Source organism: Propithecus coquereli, unplaced genomic scaffold, assembly GCF_000956105.1.
Source record: "Propithecus coquereli isolate 6110/MARCELLA unplaced genomic scaffold, Pcoq_1.0 Scaffold435, whole genome shotgun sequence".
Taxonomy (NCBI): domain Eukaryota; kingdom Metazoa; phylum Chordata; class Mammalia; order Primates; family Indriidae; genus Propithecus; species Propithecus coquereli.
In genome coordinates, this window is record NW_012150119.1 from 261,729 (window position 1) to 281,772 (window position 20,044).

Here is a 20,044-nt window from a genome sequence, read left to right on the forward strand (position 1 = left end):
AAAGAAAATTGACTCCAACCTACGAGGCAAGTCTCATTTCACAATCTCATACCCACTCAGGAAGCATTTCGTCTCTGCAAAGTGTGGCCATTTGCATTGTGTTCGCCCACACCACGCCTGCAAGAAGCCATCCAAGTGGATAATTAGAGCTGGGCACAGAGAACGCATTTAGCAAACACTTGTTGCTTGATAATCAATCCACATGGTCCTTGCCCACTCACCTATTAGAATAAAACCTCCAGATGATTTCCATTTGTGCTCGGAGTTTCACTGACTCCACGGGACCTAACCCTTTACACAGCTACACTGGTTCTGTCCAGATGGCCCATCCCTGTAGCCCCCAATGTCCTGCTGCAACCACAGGCTCCCACTGTCCCCCCGACCCCACGCACGAGCCTCACAGAAACCCAGCACGGCAATGTTTCCTGTGCTAACCTGTCAGACTCACATAAAAGCACTGGCAAAAGGGCAGAGGATGGGATGGGTTTTAAGGTCTCTCTTGGAACTGATGCTTCATAACTATTGACTAATGAATCGTTTCACCCTAGATTTTTTATTCTCTTGCTTGGTCCCCTTTCATCATCTCCCATTTCCAAGTGCATTCATAAAATATCTTCCTGACTTCAGTATCTGAAGCCACCTCTCACCTGTCACACCTTCTGCAAAACCACCTGATGCAGAGGCAAGACTCCCCCATGGAACTGGACATAGAAAATACACGCATGAAGCTCAACTAATTATGAAAATACAACTGAAAGTAGTGGCAACCTCGGCTCCACCCAGATGTGTTCAGGCAGGAAGGTGGGGCTTTCATGATTTTTTGAAAGACGACAGGTATCTGGATGTTTATTAAAAAAATCTTCCAATTTTTTAACGTTGGCAACTAATTAAACATTTTTAAGCACTGTGTACATAGAATAAAATGCTTCTGTGAACAGTCTCTAGCTTAAAGACAATCCAGCATGTGACATCTACTCTACTGTCTCTTTGTAGAATAGCTCACTCACCAGGATTCCAGAGGTCCTGATCCTGCCTCACTGTGTCGCCTCCCCCATCCTCCCCACCCCAAGACATTATAATGCCATTTCCCTAGGACTTTGATCATCACAGATCAGTAGGTCTTTAAATTGAGAGGAGGTCTTGCTATGTTGCCCAGGCTGGCCTTGAACTGCTGGACTCAAGCGATCCTCCCGCCTCCGCCTCCTGAGTAGCTGGGATGACAGGCACATGCCACCACAGACCAACAGCTTTTAATAAGAAGATTTCAAACCAAGTAAATGTCATTTCTTATGGGTACACATTTCACAGTCAACCTGTATTTTCTTTGGCCTTTAATTAATCAATATTAGCGGGCGTGGTGGCGTGCGCCTGTAGGCCCAGCTACTCAGGAGGCTGAGGCAAGAGGATCGCTTGAGCCAGGAGATTGAGACCAGCATGGACAACATAGCAAAACCCTGTCTCAAAATAATAATAATAATAATAATAATAATGAGTATTGGTTGACCTAATGTCTGGCAGAGATCTGTCTCTTCATATGGAAGCTCCCTTATGTTCTCAGATCCCACTGGGCTCTGCAGTGTAATAAACAGGAGGGGACAGTGACTATGCACTGGCTCATGCTTCCTAACTAAAGTAGAGGTGAGTTAGGACACCCCAGTCTTAAAAATCTCCAGGGAAGAGAAAAGCAAAAGAAGAAACTTTACAACTCTTCCAAACCTCTAAGGCCTGATCTATTTCAAGCTAGACTCTAAGTTCTTCGGAGGCAAGGATGTTGTTGTTCATCTTATCCTGATGCCAGAGCTCTGAGTGGCACGGGAAAATGAAAAGTGTAAGCCCCCAATTCTTTGACTCAGCCTTACCTAGAAACAAAGTTGAAACCAGAGCTCATGAGTGCTTTAAAAAAAAAACAGCAAAAATGCAGAGATCAAAGCAATTTTTGAGCTATTGACTCAAAAACTTTGAAATGATAAAACCTGCCACTGCATCTTGTTATACAGATAAGAATAAAGGCTGGGATAAAAGCCACCCTGACGATGCTTAAGAACACAAACATCAGCCAGGGGAAGGGCCTTTCTTGGCAGTTTTATACTCATTCTAAATCCTGTCACCATAAAACTGAGTTATTTGTGTTCAAGTATTTCTTCCATGATATTTTACAACAGTTTATGGCTATATAACCTTTAACCTTGGGACTATAATGCATGTTTACCTGTTTAGAGAGAACTCAATTTTCTCATTGTATTTCTGTAAGAAAATTGCATTTAGATTGTTCTTTGATTTTATAATATTTGATCCACTGACTATGGCTCCACCCATTTTATTAAATGTCCTTACAAGTAAAAAATGGGTGGTGACTACTGGAAAACACTTAAAAAGATAAAGTCAAAATTTTTCCTCTTTCTAAACAGCAGATTCCGATTCTGTAGGTCTGCGCTGGGATCTGTGTATTGGTCTTTTTTGACACACTCCACTCCCTAGGTGTTTCTGACGGTCACCAGAAGTTTGGGAATCAGTGAATCACGCAGGACTCCCAGCCAAGGCTCTAAAGAACCGTTTCTGAAGGATGCCAAGTCGCAAACTCACCCACCATGCCCACACATGCCTGTTTTTAATAATACTTTCATTGCAGTATAATCCGCATACCACAAACTTCACTCTCTAAAAGCATATAATACAGTATTTTTTAGCATATTCACAGAGTAGTGTAACCTTCACCACTATCTAATTTTAGAACATTTTCATCACCTCAGAAAGAAACCCCGTTCCCATTAGCAGCACTCTCCATTCACCCCTGCCCCAGCCCCTGGCAACCACCACTCTACTTTCTGTTTCTGTGGGTTTTCCTATCCTAGGCACTTCTTATAAATGGAATCGTACAGCACGTGGCATTTCGTGTCTTAGCTTCTTTGACTTAGCACGATGTTTTCAAGGTTCGCCCACGTTGTAGCATGTATCAATCAGTATTGCGCTCATTTCTGTGGCTGAATGATATGCCGTGGTATGGAGACACCACATTTTGCTTGCCCGTTCCTCAGCTGGTAGACACTGGGGGTGTTTGGCCTTCATGAAGAATGCTGCTCTGAACAGAATCGCATAGGTTTCTGTGTGAACGTGCTTTCCGTTCTTTTGGGCGTGTCAGTAGGAGTGGAATTGCCGGGTCATATTCCACACGTTCCCTTTTGTTCCACTTCCCTCTCTGAATGATGTGCTGCTAATCGGTGACTCCGCCTCACAGCCGATGAGGGACATTCGCACATTGTTTACTGACAGGCGGTCTTCTGCAAGTAACTGAACTTTCTATTATAGAATAGGGCAAACAATGAAATCTGTCTCTTTGTCTTTCTACCTTTATGGGTCTTCAACTCACTGGCCGTGTGAATGACTCTCTAACTCACCTGGCATTTATCACAAACGAGAGATTATTGGTCTTAAAAACTGGTGAAAAATGAGGGGTGTGTTATGCACTTAAGTATTACCTAAATATAATGAATTCAAATGGATGTCTTGGAAGAGAAAACAAAACCCACACAGAAGCAGATTAATACTAAGCTTTAAGACCTTACATTAAGAGTCCATTAAAGAAAAATAATGAAGCCAAAATGAGGCTTTATATAAATTAGGCTGGCACACTCACTTGCACACACTTTCTCACTCAAACACACACACACACATGGACACACAATACCTGATGTTATCAACCAAACGTGCCAAATACAAACATCTTTTTAGCCTCACATTCATTTAATGCAGATGGACAGAGAAAATTGATGGGTGTTTTTGGATGTAGAACCTTCTCAGGGCAACTTTTATTAATAGGGAATTATCAGGCTGTGCTGTTCTACTTGGGGAGTTAGAAAACGATCCAATTATTTGTAACAAAGAAGAACTCAAAGAATCCTTTGTAAAAGTGTTCTAACTGGAAAACTTATCTAGAAATTCACATTAGTTCCTGGTGTAATAAAGTTAAATGGGAATCCACTCATTTAAGGAAAAATTAAAACAAGAAATCAAGAAAATTGCTATTTGGCAAATGAACCCAAAAGCTCAAATCCTGGTTTAGTCCTCCAAGCTTAACTCACAAACATAATAAAACATTTACAGATGTAGATTCTTTGTCAAAAGAGCTTAAGACCAGTTACAGATTCCTTTGTTCCTTTTCCCCTCCCACTGTTTCACTTGACCAGGAAAAAAAAAAAAAAAACACGATTAAGAACAATTCCCAGCTCTCCTGGGTTTAGACTGATGCTCTAACAAGATGAATAGGCTTCCCTTAAACATAATTGTTATTTCAGATGATTTTCTAAACTGTTAACTCAGTTATAGTCATTTCAAATTAAGTGACCACCACCCATGCCCATCCTTCTGAATATTGAGGCAAAAAAAGAAAAAGATCAGAAGCCTGTGAGCCAGTCACAGTCTGGCTTACGCGTGGCCAGAGCCAGTTCCCTTACCGCACGGGGACTCCACCTCCACGTGTGTAAAATGAATGGGGTCTATTTCTTAGACCAGAGATCATCAAACTTTCTGTTAAGGGCCAGATAGCAGTAAATGGTTTTGGTTTTATGGGCCACATGGTCTCTAGTGCAACAACAGACACTACTCAACTTATGATGGGGTTACATCTCGGTAAGCCCATAGTAAGTTGAAAGTATCGTAAGTTGAAAATGCATGTAATACATCGAACCTACTGAACATCATAGCTTAGCCTAGCCTACCTTAAATGTGCTCAGAATATACCCACTAGCCTACAGTTGGGCAAAATCATCTAACACAACGCCTATTTTGTAACAAAGTGTTGAATATCTCATGTCATTTACTGAATACTGAAATAGCTTCTACTGAATGCATATTGCTTTTGTACCATCGTAAAGTTGAAAGAATTGTAAGTCGAACCATTCTAAGTTGGGTACCATCTATATGAAACTCTGCCATCTCAGTGCAAAACCAGCTATAGATAACACGTAAACAAAAGGGGACAGACAGCTGTGTTCCAAAGAAGCTTTAGTTACCAAAATAGGCTGTGAGTTGAATTTGGCCCACGGGCCATAGTTTGCCAACCCCTGCATTAGATGATTTGGAAGGTTCCCCCCAGGATGACCATCAAGAGTCACTGAAACCCACTTTGATGAGTGATCAGGTCATCAAGGTCTGACACTGGAGCCAAACATGCACCACAGCACTCAGTTCTAGAAGAGTCTCTGCATTGGACTCTTTCTCATATGTCCATCAACAGCAACCTTCTATTAAAATTTTGTTTGGTATCTCGCTCATGCTCTGTTGACCACCCCCCTTGGGCTTCGATGAAGCATCACTCTGTCAGGACTGTAATCAGGTTTCCTGAGAGGCTGTTGGGAGTCAGATGATACAACCCAAAAGTGCAGGGAAATAGCCCTCCAAGAGAGAAAGCTTGGTCAGTGGGAAACAGAAGACAAGAAGGAGGTGAGCAGATAAAACATCTTCGCTTCCCTGTGGACTCCAAGAGCTCCCTATGGCTCCTCTTTGCAACCTTTCTAGAGAAGTGAACATACCTGCTGAGTGACCTGTCGGGTCTCTCTGCATTTCATGGTCAAACACTAGCCAGCATCACTGACTTCTTCCTTGGCCTCTTTTCCCCTTCATACTCGCCCTCACAGCTCTGGGCTGACATCTCCTAAATAAGGTGTTAACACTTAATCCTTGCCTCAGGCTCTGCTTTCTATCGAAAAAGGGCTAAGATACCACCCCAAATGATCCCTTTTCCTTAAAAATAAAAGACATAGATAAATAAAACTACTGGATTTAGAGTGTACAAAGATAAATAAATACAAAGTGAAATACTGACTCATACATTAAACAAAACTAATCTTGGACTTCAATAGTGGCTTCAAATACTCCTACAATATCCCAATGGTAAAATGTATCCTAAACGATATCTAAAAGGTTGGCATCTCTCCAAAAAGAACCTGAGTACCTGTGACCATATCACCGTTAAGTGATTAAGCATGCATACCTGGCCTTCTGATTATAAATGGAACAAACAATGTTGTGCTATCTCTCTTAAAATGTAATCATCTGTTGTGTAAGAGGTCTCTGCTATGGTCTGAATGTCTGTGTCCTTCCCAAATTCATGTGTTGAAATCTAATCCCCAATGTGATAGTGCTAAAAGGAAGGGCCTTTAGGGGGTGATTAGGTCATGATAACCCTGGTGGGATTAGTGCCCTTATAAAAGAGATCAAAGGGAGCTTGTTTGCCCTTTCCACCCTGTGAGAATGCAGCAAGAAAACACACCTCTATGAACCAGAGAGCAGACCCTCGCCAGACACCAAATCTGCTGGCATTGATCCTGGACTTCCCAGATTCCAGAACTGTGAGCAATACATTTCTATTATTTATAAATCACCCTGCCTGTGGTATTGTGTTATAGCGGCTCACACAGACTAAGACAGTCCCCTTAACGCTAGAGGCTGTTGATAATAGCTCACTACCCATGAACTAAACACAGCCCAAACTTTTAGCAACAAAGTCAACTTTTGGTGGGAATGGAGCACTTTTCTGGAGAGTACAGGACAAGCAATTTCCTGATACCAGAACCTCTAGAGTTCCTGGGGCTGAACTGAAGGCCACTTTGCATGATGAAATTCCCTGGAGAGCCACAAGCTGTGGGGGAATAAGTGAGATGGGGACCTCCCAAAGTCTCATGGAGCATGCTCCGATGGCATTGGTGAGTTTGCATGAAAGCAGCAGCGTTACTGCATTAGCTTACCCACTGAAACTTCCTGCTAGCGATCTGGCCCAACGCGGTTTACTAAATAATTCGTGCTTTCCCCAGTGATTTAAAATATCACCCCAAACATAAATCTGATCTATATTCCAGTCTATCTCTGACTTCCCCTCCTTGACGATCTTTCCTCCTTTTCCTTTTATGACACTACCTCCTCCTAGGTTCCTCGTACAATTCCTTCTAAGTCTCTTTGGCCACTCCCTTAAACCTTGTGCTGCAAAGCTCCCACCTACAGACTTGCTCTGGGTGATCTTCTGCATCCTCATGACTTCATCTTTCTGCTGATGAAAAGCACATCCTGGACCACCAGGTGTGGTTGCACAGGTTGGTCACTGCACAAGGGGGCCAGGAGGGATGAAATCTAGCCTGCTCTCTGCATGCCAGGCCCTGTACCACATGGCTCCCCAAGCTCCCATCTCTAGCCTAGATGTTCCCTAAGTCACCAATCCATTTATGCAAACATGCCAGCCATCTCTCCCTGAATGTCTCCCAAGAACTATACATTCAACATGGACTCATTTTCTCCCTTCAGAACTGTATCCCCCATTCTCACTGCATGGCTCCATCACACGAGGCAGAAAACCAGAAGGAATCAGAGCTCCCTATCCCAGACTTGCCACATCCTGTCTGACAGAGTCTACCTCCTCCGCTCCAGCCACTGCTGTAGAATTGGAGTTTGACCTCATTATTTCTCTTCTCATTTAGTCTGTCGGGCTCCATGCTTACTGGCCTTAAAGCCTTCACTCTGCTGCACGGTAACCTGGCCACAATATTCCGATCATGCCATGCCACTACTTGGAAACTTTCCAGTCTTCCCGCTGCACACGGGATAAAGATCCGACCCCTCAAAATGCCTTGGGGGGCCTTTTGTACATCAGACCCCTGACTCTCTGTCACCTCTTCTTCCTTACCAACGCCACACGACACGTCGGCCTTTCTCTTGCTGCCCTGCCTTTGCTCGTGCTGAAACCTGCGCTTGGACACCTGAATTAATAGGCCCTCCTCAAAGACGTGGTTGATACCCAGATAGAGTTTAGCAACCCCTTCCTTGAGCCCCCAGATTTCCATGCTAATATCCATGACACTTAGAGGTTTATACGTTTCTCTGGCCCCATTAGAACTGCAGTCTCTGAAAGCAGGGACGGCATCTTGTTTGATTTTGTATCCCCAGAGCCTGGCACAGTGGCCAGCACCATGACAACCTCATTCATAAAATCCTCAATGGATGTGGAAATAAGCTGATTAGCCAAAGCAAGGTAATGCAAATGCAAATTAGACTTTCAACCGGTTATGTGTGTATGTGGTATAAAAATGGAGACAGAACACCTATGACGTCCAAGTGCTCACTGGGAAAGGAGAAATGAGGGATTGAGGGAGGGAAACTGGAACTATTTGGAAGGAAGGCAGACAGACAGATAGACAGGAAGACAGGAATGGCCCACTCAGAACAGGGACCACGTTTCCCGGGCAGTGAGCCTGGCGTGCCCATGAACTGCCGCCTGGAGCGGGGAGGAAGGGGCTTCAGCAGGGGTTGGGCAGAAAGGAGCCTGTAGCCAGCCCCGCAGTGAGGCACAAACTCAGAAGCCTCGGCGAGTCCGGAGGTTAAGAGAAGAATGAGTGGCTATTCCGATAGACACTTTCCTGCAAAAAGGCAGTCAGATTCAACAACCTTAAAAACACCAAACAAAAACAGGTCTAAGAAAGGATTCCAGGGGAGAAGCAGAAAGACAGCAGCTCCCTTCTCTTTAGGCCACAGAGCAAAATCCCTAATATGATGTTCAAGGCCTGCACGAAACATGACTGACTCTTGGCCGTCAGCAGGGCATTTCCCATCCTAACTCCTTCCTCATCTTTCCCATCCAGCTGAAAGTTATCGCCTCCTCCTCCTCCAGGAAGCCTCCCCTGACTCCCCAGGGTCTGTCACATGCACTTAAAACACCCTGGACTTCTTCACAGCCTTTCTCATGATTGTAATCAAATAGGTATTCATTTAAAATCTGCTTTCACTGCAAGAAGATAAGCACTTTGAGGGCGAGGACTGCTTTGTTGTTCTTCTTATATCTCCAGCATTCAACACTCATTCTGCCTGGCACATACGTGAGGGTCAGTAAGTATGTGTTGGATGAATGATTCAGTCAAACAAACAGATAAATAATGAATGAAACAATTAATGAATAAAACTGGCATGTATCTAGAAGGAAAGACCAAGGAGCTGGAATTACCCTCAGCATAAAAGAAAAGGAGAAGAAGGCTAAGTGGGGTCGGTCTTCCTGGAGCCGACAGTTGAACCACAGCAGGGTCACACTATGGCCTGTGGGCCAGCCTGGCCCTCCTCCTATCATCACACGGGCAGTGAACTCGCCGACTAAGATCATCGTTTATATCGTCAAACAATTGAAAAAGAATCAAAAGAAGAATATTTCATAACATGTAAAAGTTATTTGAAATTCACATCTCGGCATCCATAAATAAACTTTTATGGGCTCACGGTGACACTCATTTGTTTACCCATGTCTGTGGCTGCTTTCATGCTACAACAGTAGAGTGTTTAACTTGAAAGTATATGATTCTCTAATTTTTTTAAAAAAGATAAAAAAAAGGATTTTGAAAAAAGATGCTGATTTTAGACAGCCACTTTTTCTTTCCCGCACTCCCCTTGGCAATAGAGGAGCTAATTCGGGACAAGAGCGGATCCAAATTCTTGTTGATCTCAGGATCCTGTGGTCCAAATTCTGCATTTTGTGGATTGCAGATGGGGTGCTGCATACAAACACACCCTCCTCTGAAACCTCAAGTCTCGGGTAACAGTGCAGAGCTGCTCATGTGTTTGTTTTGAGGAAGCATAACGTTAGAACGGTCAGAAACAGTCCCACTTCCCTTTTCCTAGAAACTCTGATACTTCTTCAACTAGACCCCCTCTTTTGAGCCCAAGGAGGGTCAGGTTGCCAGGGGATATGAATAAGCCAGCAGTCCAGAGTGGCAGCTGTCAGCTGCCTTCTTTGTGTCTCTGCTAACCAGCAGCTGCTCCTGTCACCAGGACCCCTCCCGGTGCAGGCTCATAATCATGAGACATATTAACGATCCCCTCGGGTGGGCAGAGGTGGCCATGAAGTCAGGTGGACACAGGTGAGAGAAGTGAGAGGCCAAGGCTGAGACAGCAGGTGGATTTGGGTAGAATTTTACTTTCTGCCTTGGCACACATGTCTATGATTCCTACCAAATCCATCCTTCCTTGCTTTTAATCCTCTCACTTCTCTCATGGTAATTTCCTGGGGGAGTCATGGAAGACACTGGGCTATTAGCTGGTTTGGCTGCCCTGTCCAAGACCACAGCCTGCAACAGTGCCCCCTGCTCACCTTGCTGCAGACCCTGCCACACTGTGCAGCCCACTTTATAAACCATCCCCAGCTTATATCCGGGGATCCCGGGGTCGTTCGAGGGCCTAGGAAACCCAACATAATTGTGGGCATTGAGGTGTGGTCCTACTCAACTCGGACATGCCCAAGGACCCTGTGCTATCTGATGGGATAAAAAATCCACAAGTAGCCCCAGCATTTCCCAAAGAACATTCTGAGAAGTACCAGACAGGGAGATACTTAGGGAAAGAGAAAAAGATGTGCTGAAATTAGGGAAACCTCACATTTGCAATCCCAGTTTTAGAGCTTCAGTGTCATTAGTACATTCAAAGTTCCAAGAAATCATGCCATACTTTAACCTGGTTGCCTTGATCTAAACAGCTGCTGACCATGGAACCTTCTGAGATCCCATTGGCCCAGACAATGGGACTGTGTCCAACAAAGATGCCCAGGGTGGGCGTGAGGTTCCCAGGATGACCAAACCTCGAAGGGCAGCCGTCCCTCTGAAGATAACTCCCAGGACCACGACCCAGATTGGGACCCCTACCACTCAGCACTGTGGGGACAGCAAGACTCTACTGCAGCCCCTGGGCACAGATTCATGAAGAAAGAGCCCCAAAACAGAGGGGTGGAGGAGGGAGGAAAAAACTGCTCCTCCAGAGAGAGAGAGGCCCGGGGCCTGTGCAGGATGCTCCCCCGAGTGTGACTCACCATTGGTGGTCGTGTTGACATAGTAGCGCCGGCCCTGAGGGGACAGGTAGCTTTGCCAGCCAGGTGGAAGGACGACAGTCTGGCTTTCTTCTCCAGGCGGAGGGGGTACCATTCCAGGCTTCTGTTGGGGAGGAAAGAGAAGGTCACATCCATCTGGCATTTTTGCAAGTGTTTTTAAACCAGGAAGTCAGGGGCTGGTGAAGTCACCCTAGAATAGCTGGACGTTGGAGAGTGCATGGCCCACAGACCCCCTGGGGGGAGGTCACAGGCAGCACGTGTGATCTAAGGGGCTGCATGAGCATGAGGGGTGAGAAGCACCTGTGCTTTCAGGGCCACTGCACAGGGGACAGCTTCCCCAGGAGCACAGAGGGAAATGCCAGTCAGCTAACAGAGCTGGACTTTCTTCTTGTCAGCCCCCTAGAAAATCAGTCTCAGAGGTGCTGTACTTTCCAGGGACCCTGTCACTTCCACCAGCTCCTGCTGCGGAATCTGAGGACAAAATTCTTGGGACCACTGAGCACAGTGGCAGACAAGACCCCGGGCCTGCTGTGCAAAGCTAGCACAGGTAACTCATGCAAGTCACTGCAGAGGGAGACACAAAGCGTTCTGTCATAATTCCTGAGAAGCCAGGAAGAGCTACAAGCAGCTTTTCTCATCAAGTGTCCAAATCCCTCTGGCAAAAAGACCTAGGACTCAGGGACAGAACAGACACTGACTTTCCATTGTATGCACTTACATGCAGTTGAATTCTTTAACCACCTACAGCATTACTTTTCATTTGAAAAAAATCAGAGAAAAATACATATGACATAGAGAGACCAGAAATCAACACAGATGCAAAAACAGTGGTGCTCCCCAGGTGGTGAGCTTATGGGCAATTTTTATTCTTTCCTTTCTACTTAACTTTTCCCTCTAAATTTCCCCCAATAAACTCCAAAATAAAAGTTATTGGCTAAAGAACATTTAAAAATAAGAACAGAGGGTCCAAATTAGCCCACACAATCGCTTGTGCCTTTTGAAGACAGTAAATGGACTCAAATCAGAATTTGAGCCCCACGGAGACAGTGGCCGTGACTTTCTGAGCACAGCCAGGGCCTGTTCAGAAATATTGCAGGTAATCAGCCCCCAAATGTCCTCAGCATCCCCCAGCCGTGTGCACCGAAAACTCCTGCTTTGGAAGACAAGACAATAGATTGAGAGGGAACAGCAGAGATACAGCTCCCGGGCTTTGTGAAGGCTGCAAAACCACGTGGTGCCCTGCAGGTCAGCAGGGGGAATGAGGAAATCCGAGTGAGCCAGCCACTCCTGGGATTTTGAGTAAACACGGCCCCGCTTCGGCCCTCTGTGTAGCCGAAGTGTATGTTTCATTATGAATTTTCACAACTTAATTAAAAGCTTTCCCCCATGCCCTGGATGTGTCTGTCTCCTGCTAACCCACAGCGCCTCTTTCATTCTGTAGGGAAGACTGTCTTCTAGGCAAGCAGGTGATGGCGAGGTGGACAGCAGCCAGGCCGGTGTCCCCCTAGGCTCCCAAGCTGCCATTTCATTAGCAAACCAGGTCCACTAAGCACAAGCACACACCTGAGCAGGTTTACCTGGGCCTCATACACCGCTCTGGCCTTTGCTGGATCGGAAGAGGGCCCAAATCCACACAAGACAAATAGTCTTATAGAGTGCGTGCGTGCGTGTACGTATGCATGTGGCGTATCCTATGTACAGCAGATGTGCATTTTGGCCAGTGGGGTTAGGGGTGGGTGGGGGGCAAGAGGGTTGAGAATGAGTATTTGATTGAATAGAGAAGTATTCTAGAACCACAGGGGTAAGATGCCAGGTACCCTCCCCTTCAGTGAAATATTTTAGTTTCTCTTTAATCACATATGCTTAGACTAGACTGGTGCTTGTCCAAATAACCCGGGAGGAAATGAGAAGTTGTAAAAGGGTATTAAGAAGGGTCAGAGATTGACATGGCCAGAAATGGGCTGCAGAGAGGGGGACCCGGAGGCACAGCGAAAGCAGGCTTCAGGCTCCAATAGCTTCAGTGCCAGTCCTGACTCCGCCACTTGGCAGCCACGTGACCACAGGCAAATGACTCACTCAACCAGGCTGTTGCGCATGTGTAAAGCAGAGAATAATTATCTTAGTCCAGGTGTGGAAGACGTTTGGGGGATCAACAATAACAGACCTGGCACCGAGGAGAGTGCCTGTCCCCAGGAATGCTCAATGGATGGGGGTTCCCGATGGAAGGGCTGGGTGGTGCTTCACAGCCTCTGTCCACGGTGCTGTGACGTTCAGGACAGTGCACTGACACCATCACTGCGCCTGAAGTGTCACCATCAGCGGTCACTTCTCTGAGGTTTCTGTTTCCAAGACTACCGGGACTTGAAGTGCTAACCCCTGCCGGGGAGGTTAACACCTTAAGATGTTGGCTAAGGTGCTCTGGTGAGAAGGCTGGACTGGAGACGAGTGAGCCGAACCCTCTGACACTCAGTGCCCCATCTGTGAAGGAGCAGTCATGATGCCCGTCCCCTGGCCACGTGCATGGCACTTTTCTCTTTAGAATCGCTCTGGTTGATTTATCTAAATAAATAACCCTGTTGGGTCAGAACACGTGAGGACACTGACAGTCCAGGAGATGCAGTAACTGCTCTGAGGTCTCTGCAACTGGGAAATGGGGGACCCTACAGAAGGTGGGAGGCACCGCTGGTGCTGAGCTAGGAAGGGTCACGAGGTGATGGAACAGGGGAGAAGGAGGGCACCCGGGCCAACCAGGCCTATTTTCTTACTCAGCCGATGTGGCAAAGGCGGCCTCCCCGTCCCCACTGCGCGGCCATGGGTCCGCCTCTCTGCCACCGGCTCCCCAGGCAGCCACAGTCCCTTTGCCTGTCTCCCCTCTCAGAAAGACGTGCCTCCTGGTGGCTTCCCTGAAACAAGTCAGGAGTCGGAAGATGTGGAGAAAACTGGGTCTACACCCAAACCTGGAAACAAATGTTCAAACAACAACTGGTATATGATGCTCATCATTCATTATAGCCAAAAAGGTGAACAGCCTGAATGCCCATCAATGGATGAACAAAATGTAGTACAGCCATACAGTGCAACATTATTCCAGAAATAAAAAGAAATGGAGTGCTGACACCCGCTACAGCACAGACACGCCTTGAAAACATCATGGTAGGTGAAAGACGCCAACACAAAGGGTCCCATAGTGGAGGATTCCATTGATACGAAGTGCCCACAATGGGCAAAGCCATTGAGACAGAAACAGATTAGTGGTTGCCAGGGGCCGGGGTGGTGGTGGGAAATGGTAGAAGTTTGCCCTTTGGGGGGAGGGCAATGTTCTGGAACCAGATAGTGGTAATGGTTGCACAATACTGTGAATGCATAAATGTCACGGATGGTAAATTTTTTATGTTCTATGTATTTGACCAGAATGTGAAGTTTTTTTAAAAAAAGGTGTGGTGAAGGCAGAAGTTAGACCTCCCCACCTTCAAGCCCTCATTTAAGAGGACAAAAGCACCAACATTATCTCACCCTCTGTGGCCATGGAGGGGCAGGAGCAGTCAGCCTCCTGCAGAGCTGCTCCCCCCCAAGTCACCAAGAGGATACAGTGTGAATAATTACCCAGTAATTAAGGTCTCTCCCAAACTTATTCTTCTGATTAGTTTCCTTCCAAACTAAATCCTTCCCTTCCCTTCTTTAGTCCTGTGGCTTCTTTCCTTCAATTCTGTCAGCTCTTTCCCACGGGAATAGGAACCAGAAGCAGAGGTGACACAAGCCCAGGGGGCTGGGGACTCCACCTAGAGGGAGTAAGATCAGCAGCGGTGGGGGTGGGGGAAATGAAAGTGATTTCCTCCAACTCGGAAATCCTTCACCTAATGCACAGGGTGTCTTTGCGAGAATTACAAAAGCCTGCCTCTTCCTCTGGAAGGGGCCATCCTTCGGCAAGAGTGCAAGGCCAGGTTTCAGTCCCTTTCCTTCCTCCCTCGTCTGGGCCCTCTTGTTCAGTAGACAACCTGCTCAACTATATATGGAAGCCCTACCTCTAGGAATCTAAGCTATGGATCTTGTGCCTCCCAAAATACGTGCATGTGTGTGCACATACACACTCACCCTATTTCATATGTAATATTAAGAGGTTTCTAGACCACTTCAGAACCCTAGTCTAATAGGTACTCAAGAAATATCTGAATCAGATCCCACTTGCACCCATCAATAGTAACTTTTACCAGTTACCAAATGTCTACAGTGCACCAAGGACTGGGCCAGGTGCTTTAGACAATCAGCTAATCTTTACAACACGCCTGCCTCACAGATGGCATTTGTTCCCATTTTAAAATGAGAAATCTAAGATTCAGAGGGTTTAATAACTTGCCTCATGTTGCACAACTAATTACATGGTAAAAACAAACTACTTTAAAATATTAGCTTTGTTCTAGAGACTTCTGTCCAGTCACCTAAAGCCAGGCTACATCTCTCCCCAGCCACACATAATCAGCTCCATTTCTTCACGGGGACCACCCAGCATCTCAGCTGCCACCTAAGGAGGATGACAACTCACGCCTGATGCTCCTGCCTGTGTCACGGTCCCCAAGTGAGCATACATGCCTTCCCAGGAGATGTACAAAAATATCACCACCCGCGTCCAAGCCGTCACGTTCCCTAGCTGTAGGCTGACTTCCTTGTCTCCTTATTTAAAACAACACAACCAAAAAAATTTTCCTCTTAATGGTGGCCATTGATTCCCCAATTTAAAAAAAATAAAAAAACAGGCAAGCAAAGTCACCTAGAGATTACGAACAAATCCCCCTACAGCAGTGTCTCTCAAAATGTGGCCACCCTGGGACACCTGTCAGTCACCTGGATGTGAGCTGAGCTGCACATTCCTAGGCCCTGATCCAACCACTAAACCAACCCGCAGCCTGGGAGTCTGCATTTGAACGCTATCCTGGGTGAGTCCTATGCTCAGTGTACTCTGGAACCATTCCGTTGCAGCTTCAGAGGCAGCAGCTGAGAGGAGACATCACTTCTGAACTGAAAACCAAGATCATAAAATTTTATAAGCACGATTTGTAAAAAAGGACAGTGTTGAGCTGCACAGTTACTTATTAAAGAACAGGATCCTGTCCCCTAGCCCTGAACCCTTCAAATAGACTATTTTAGAGACTTGAGTCGTCTCTGCAGCCTCCAGGCAGTACCAACCCCTCTACTCTGCTCCCCACAGCCTTCACCGTTCCAAGTTCAAGTTCAACGCGGTGCCACCTCCACCTACGGGACTCTTTCCCTGCTCCGGAGGCTTCCAGGAGCACTTGACTCTTACCTTCTCCTAAAGCTGTGAGCAAACGCGACTTGCCGGGGTTAACGGGTGGTCTCCAGACACTTGCGTTAGCAGCCAGATCAGACAGTTTTAAGGTCTCCCACTCTGCGTCTTCTCACACCCAAGACCCAGAAGCAATAGGAGCTCTAAAGAAAGGCATATCCACAGGGCCCCACACCCCCACTCCCCCCACACCCAGATCTATATATAACATCTCTGAAGTTGTCAGCCTAACGAGCCACTTTCTGGCAGACCCGTTGCCATGGCAATGCCTGCTAATGAGCCCAGTGCCGTGATTGGCACTGCTTGAAGGCTCCTCCACAAAGGACTCTCCAGCAAGTTCTCCCTTCCTCAACCAAGTAGGCAGATGGACACCCTGAAGCAGCCAGGGCACAGGGGTGTGCCTGGGAGCCCTCCATCCCTGGGAGCCACTTCATTACTTCTGCACCCCGAGTAGTCCTGCAGTGGCCCCCACCGCCAGCTCTGCACTCAACAGGGAGTCAACCAATTACCGACAGGGCTGCACAGGACCACCAGGGAGACCAAGACCCAGCCGGGCTGGAGGCTGGCAGTTCACTTCTACCTCACGCCTTTCTGCTGGACACCTGTTTAGGGTGGGCAGACTCCTACACAGTGCTGGGAACAGCTACCCAAGGTGACTATGGGTTAAGACACAAATCAAGAACGAGGGCCCCACATCCCACAATGATGTCACCAGCCTCAGAGTCTGTGTCTATAAGAATATCGGGCATCTTTCCTCTGTCTCACAGGTGAAGTACTATTCTCCCCAGCCCTGGCAGCCTTTCTGTCCACATTCAGACATTTTTATGCACAGAAAATAGCTGGGGAGAAAGCAGGGGACCCCTGGCAATGGCACAGTGCATTCTGGGGGTGTAGTTTTCACCAGCAGTTTTTACAGGAAGCAGGCTGGACCCTGGCAGCATCTTCGTGTTCTTTTAAAACAGAGATTCAGAGACTTGGCCTGGAGGAGGAGGAGGTGGAGAGGAGAAGGAGGGAGACCCATCGTATCAACAGGGAAATAAGCCATAAGATTCAGGAAGACAGGCAGGGCCACATCCCTCTTGCTCTTTAGTCTCAGCACAGTGCAATGTGCTGAGAGCATTGAATGAATGAATGAAAACTGAGAACTATAGTAGGAACCAGGCTACAGATTTGAGGAGGATATTTCACCAAACAAGTAGACAGGAAACAGCAGTGTGGGGGGAGGAGGAGTGTGTGCCCCACCTGCGAACAAATCCCAACTTTTAGCGGATCCACTGAATGAACTCTGCTACGGTTTGAATGTGTCCCCTCCAAAACTGGGGTGTTGCCAATGTGGTAGGAGCCTTTAAGAGGTGACTAGGTCATGAGGCCTCCTCTTTCATGAACGTGATGAAGACCATTATAGAACGGGCTTCATGCAGCATTCACTAGCTTGCTCCTTGCCCTCTGCCTTCTGCCGTGTGAGGACACAGTGTTCCTGCCCTGTGGAGGACACACAGCAAGGTGCCACCTTGGAACCAGAGAAGGAACCTGCCGGTGCCTCGATCTTGGACTTGCCCATCTCCACAGCCGTGAGAAATAGATTTCTGTTCTTTATAAATTGTCCAGTCTCAGGTATTTTGTTACAGCAGCACAAACTGGGGGGAGACAAGGTAATATACAGTGTTTCTTTAACTGCACAAAATAGACTGAGGTACAGTATCCAGAAACCTCAAGAGAAACACAAACTTCTAATCATGATCTCATATAGCATCTAGAAGAAACATTTCAGGAAACCGTTTAGCAATCTCAATAAATGGAAGGAAGATATGGCATCTGTGTTACAAGAGCAAAAATATCACAAGGAGAGAACAAAACAAATGCAAAGAAAAAGACAAGTTGGTTTGAAAAAAAACAAAATTACATTAAAAAGGAACAGGAAATGATAACAATCGTAGGGACGTTTGAAAGGTTGTAACAGAAGGAAAATGCACATTGGTTGCACTAAAACATAGAATTAGTATTGCAAAAAAAAAACAAAGAACAACCATGAATTAGTTATGTACAAAACAAACAAGAATTTTTTATTCCCAGAGTGCAAAGGAAGTGGGAAAAAATGCAAACAAGAGGACAAAACAGCAAGCCAAGATATAGATAGTGGGTGTTCCTGAAGAGACCAGAAGAAATGAAACTATAAACGGAGGCTGACATGGGGGAAAGATGTCCCTGAGCTGCGCAGCACGGAAAGTCCTACACTGTTCAGGCCAAACAGAGTTCCAAAGACCAACAAGCACACACACAAAGATAAGGACAGAAGTCCTGTAATCGTCTAAGTGGGAAGACCAGTAAAAGAATAAAAGTAAGGCTGGTCTCAAACTTCTCTGGAACCACATCTAGAAAGACGCCTCCGGTGTATTATGTGGAAAATACCAAGACCTTCATCGGTAGCCAAGAAGTCTTCCACGAGTGAAGGCGACAGAAATACATTCTTCTACAGACAAGGACTCAGAAAATACCACTCATATGTCATCCTTAGTAAAAGTACTGGAAAGATGGGCTCCAGCTGCCTGAAAGACGAAGACAAAGGAAGGGGAAGAATGAAGAAACCATGGTGCTAAGGACCGAGGCTGAACGCTGAAAGCAGTGTAAGGAAATACATATATAAGTCTAGTTACAGAGTCCTGTGTACATGTTGCTATTCTCAACATATGCTGTCTTTAACAAATGAAATAATAACCTGTGTCATGAATTCCAGATAACACAAGAAAAGGTCAAGAGGCAGGAGAAGCACTGAGACCGTGTGTGAGGACGCTGAGAGAGACATAAGCAGAATACTGCTCTGCCCTCCCATCCCCACAAAGGAACATCCTCTGTGTCCTCTTTTCCCTCCCACGGAAGCTATCAGGTACCCACCCAGGTGTCTCCCATCCTCAGTCCTCAGCATCTAGTGTCCATTTTTGTCTCTTTCCTGGAGACTGACATGTTCCCAAACAGAAGGAACACAATAGAAGGGAAGAGTCCTTGGAGGCTCATATCAGACGACATGCTAAAAGCCCCTGGCGCTGTGCATCCCACCTCCACCACCTGTTACTGGGCAATCAGCTTCTGCAGGCAATCTCGAGCCCTGGAATCCATGATGGTGGATAAGTTGGGACCAAAGCACTTTGCGGGTTGAGAGAAAACTCAGCAGGAAGCCAGTCCTTTCCAAAGACCTCATTTGTACCACTGCTTGGCTTTGTAAGCCCTTGAAAGGTTCAGAGCCAAAGCTCAGAGAAGCAGTCAAACAAGCATGCGTGGATATCCCTGGCCTGTGTCTGAGCGTGTCCATGTCCCCTAAGCCACTCTGTCTGGACCCGTGTGTGTGCACAGGCTCACCTCCAGCTCTCACCATCACAAAGCCAAAGGGAGCCATGAAGGTCACCTCTGTTTCTTCCATTTTTCTGTTTGCAAAATTTGTCAGAGGTTTTGCTAGAACCCTCTATGTGTATCCTCAAACCCTTCTTATTAGAAATCACCAGGTTAGCAGGGCTGCCTCTTTGAGTCCATAACAGAAACTTCCCAAATGAGGCTTTAATCACTTAAATGCAAGTGTCTCCAGGACTCTTTCAAACCTGGCATGATCCAAGTGTCCTCAGGCTTCACTGCTCAGGATAGATGGAGGGGGTCACAGTGGATGACAGCAATAATCCACATCTCACTGGCATGCACCCCCATTTGCTCGTGTCAGATGGCCTCCTCCATGCCTCCCTGGATGAGAGCTAAAAGTGCCCAGAGGGTGATTCACATGGGCTCATCTCCAGTCCCCACGGAGTATCTGCCATGTTATTCCTGACCTGCATCAGTTACTTGCCCCCACACCCCACCCCATCACTGTCCTCTGTCCACAGAGTGGCAGGAAGAAGCATCATACTGGACAGTCA

General features: G+C 46.6%; 1 protein-coding gene across 3 annotated transcripts in view; it reads right to left on the reverse strand.

The window, feature by feature from the left end:
- GAS7 (growth arrest-specific 7) overlaps positions 1 to 20,044 on the reverse strand; it is a 222,964-nt gene that overhangs the window by 76,526 nt on the left and 126,394 nt on the right. For all 3 annotated transcript variants that reach the window (XM_012653947.1, XM_012653948.1, XM_012653949.1), the window contains exon 2: positions 10,829 to 10,949. In XM_012653947.1, coding sequence (XP_012509401.1) covers positions 10,829 to 10,949 — 121 coding nt within the window. The remainder of the gene's footprint in view (positions 1 to 10,828; positions 10,950 to 20,044) is intronic.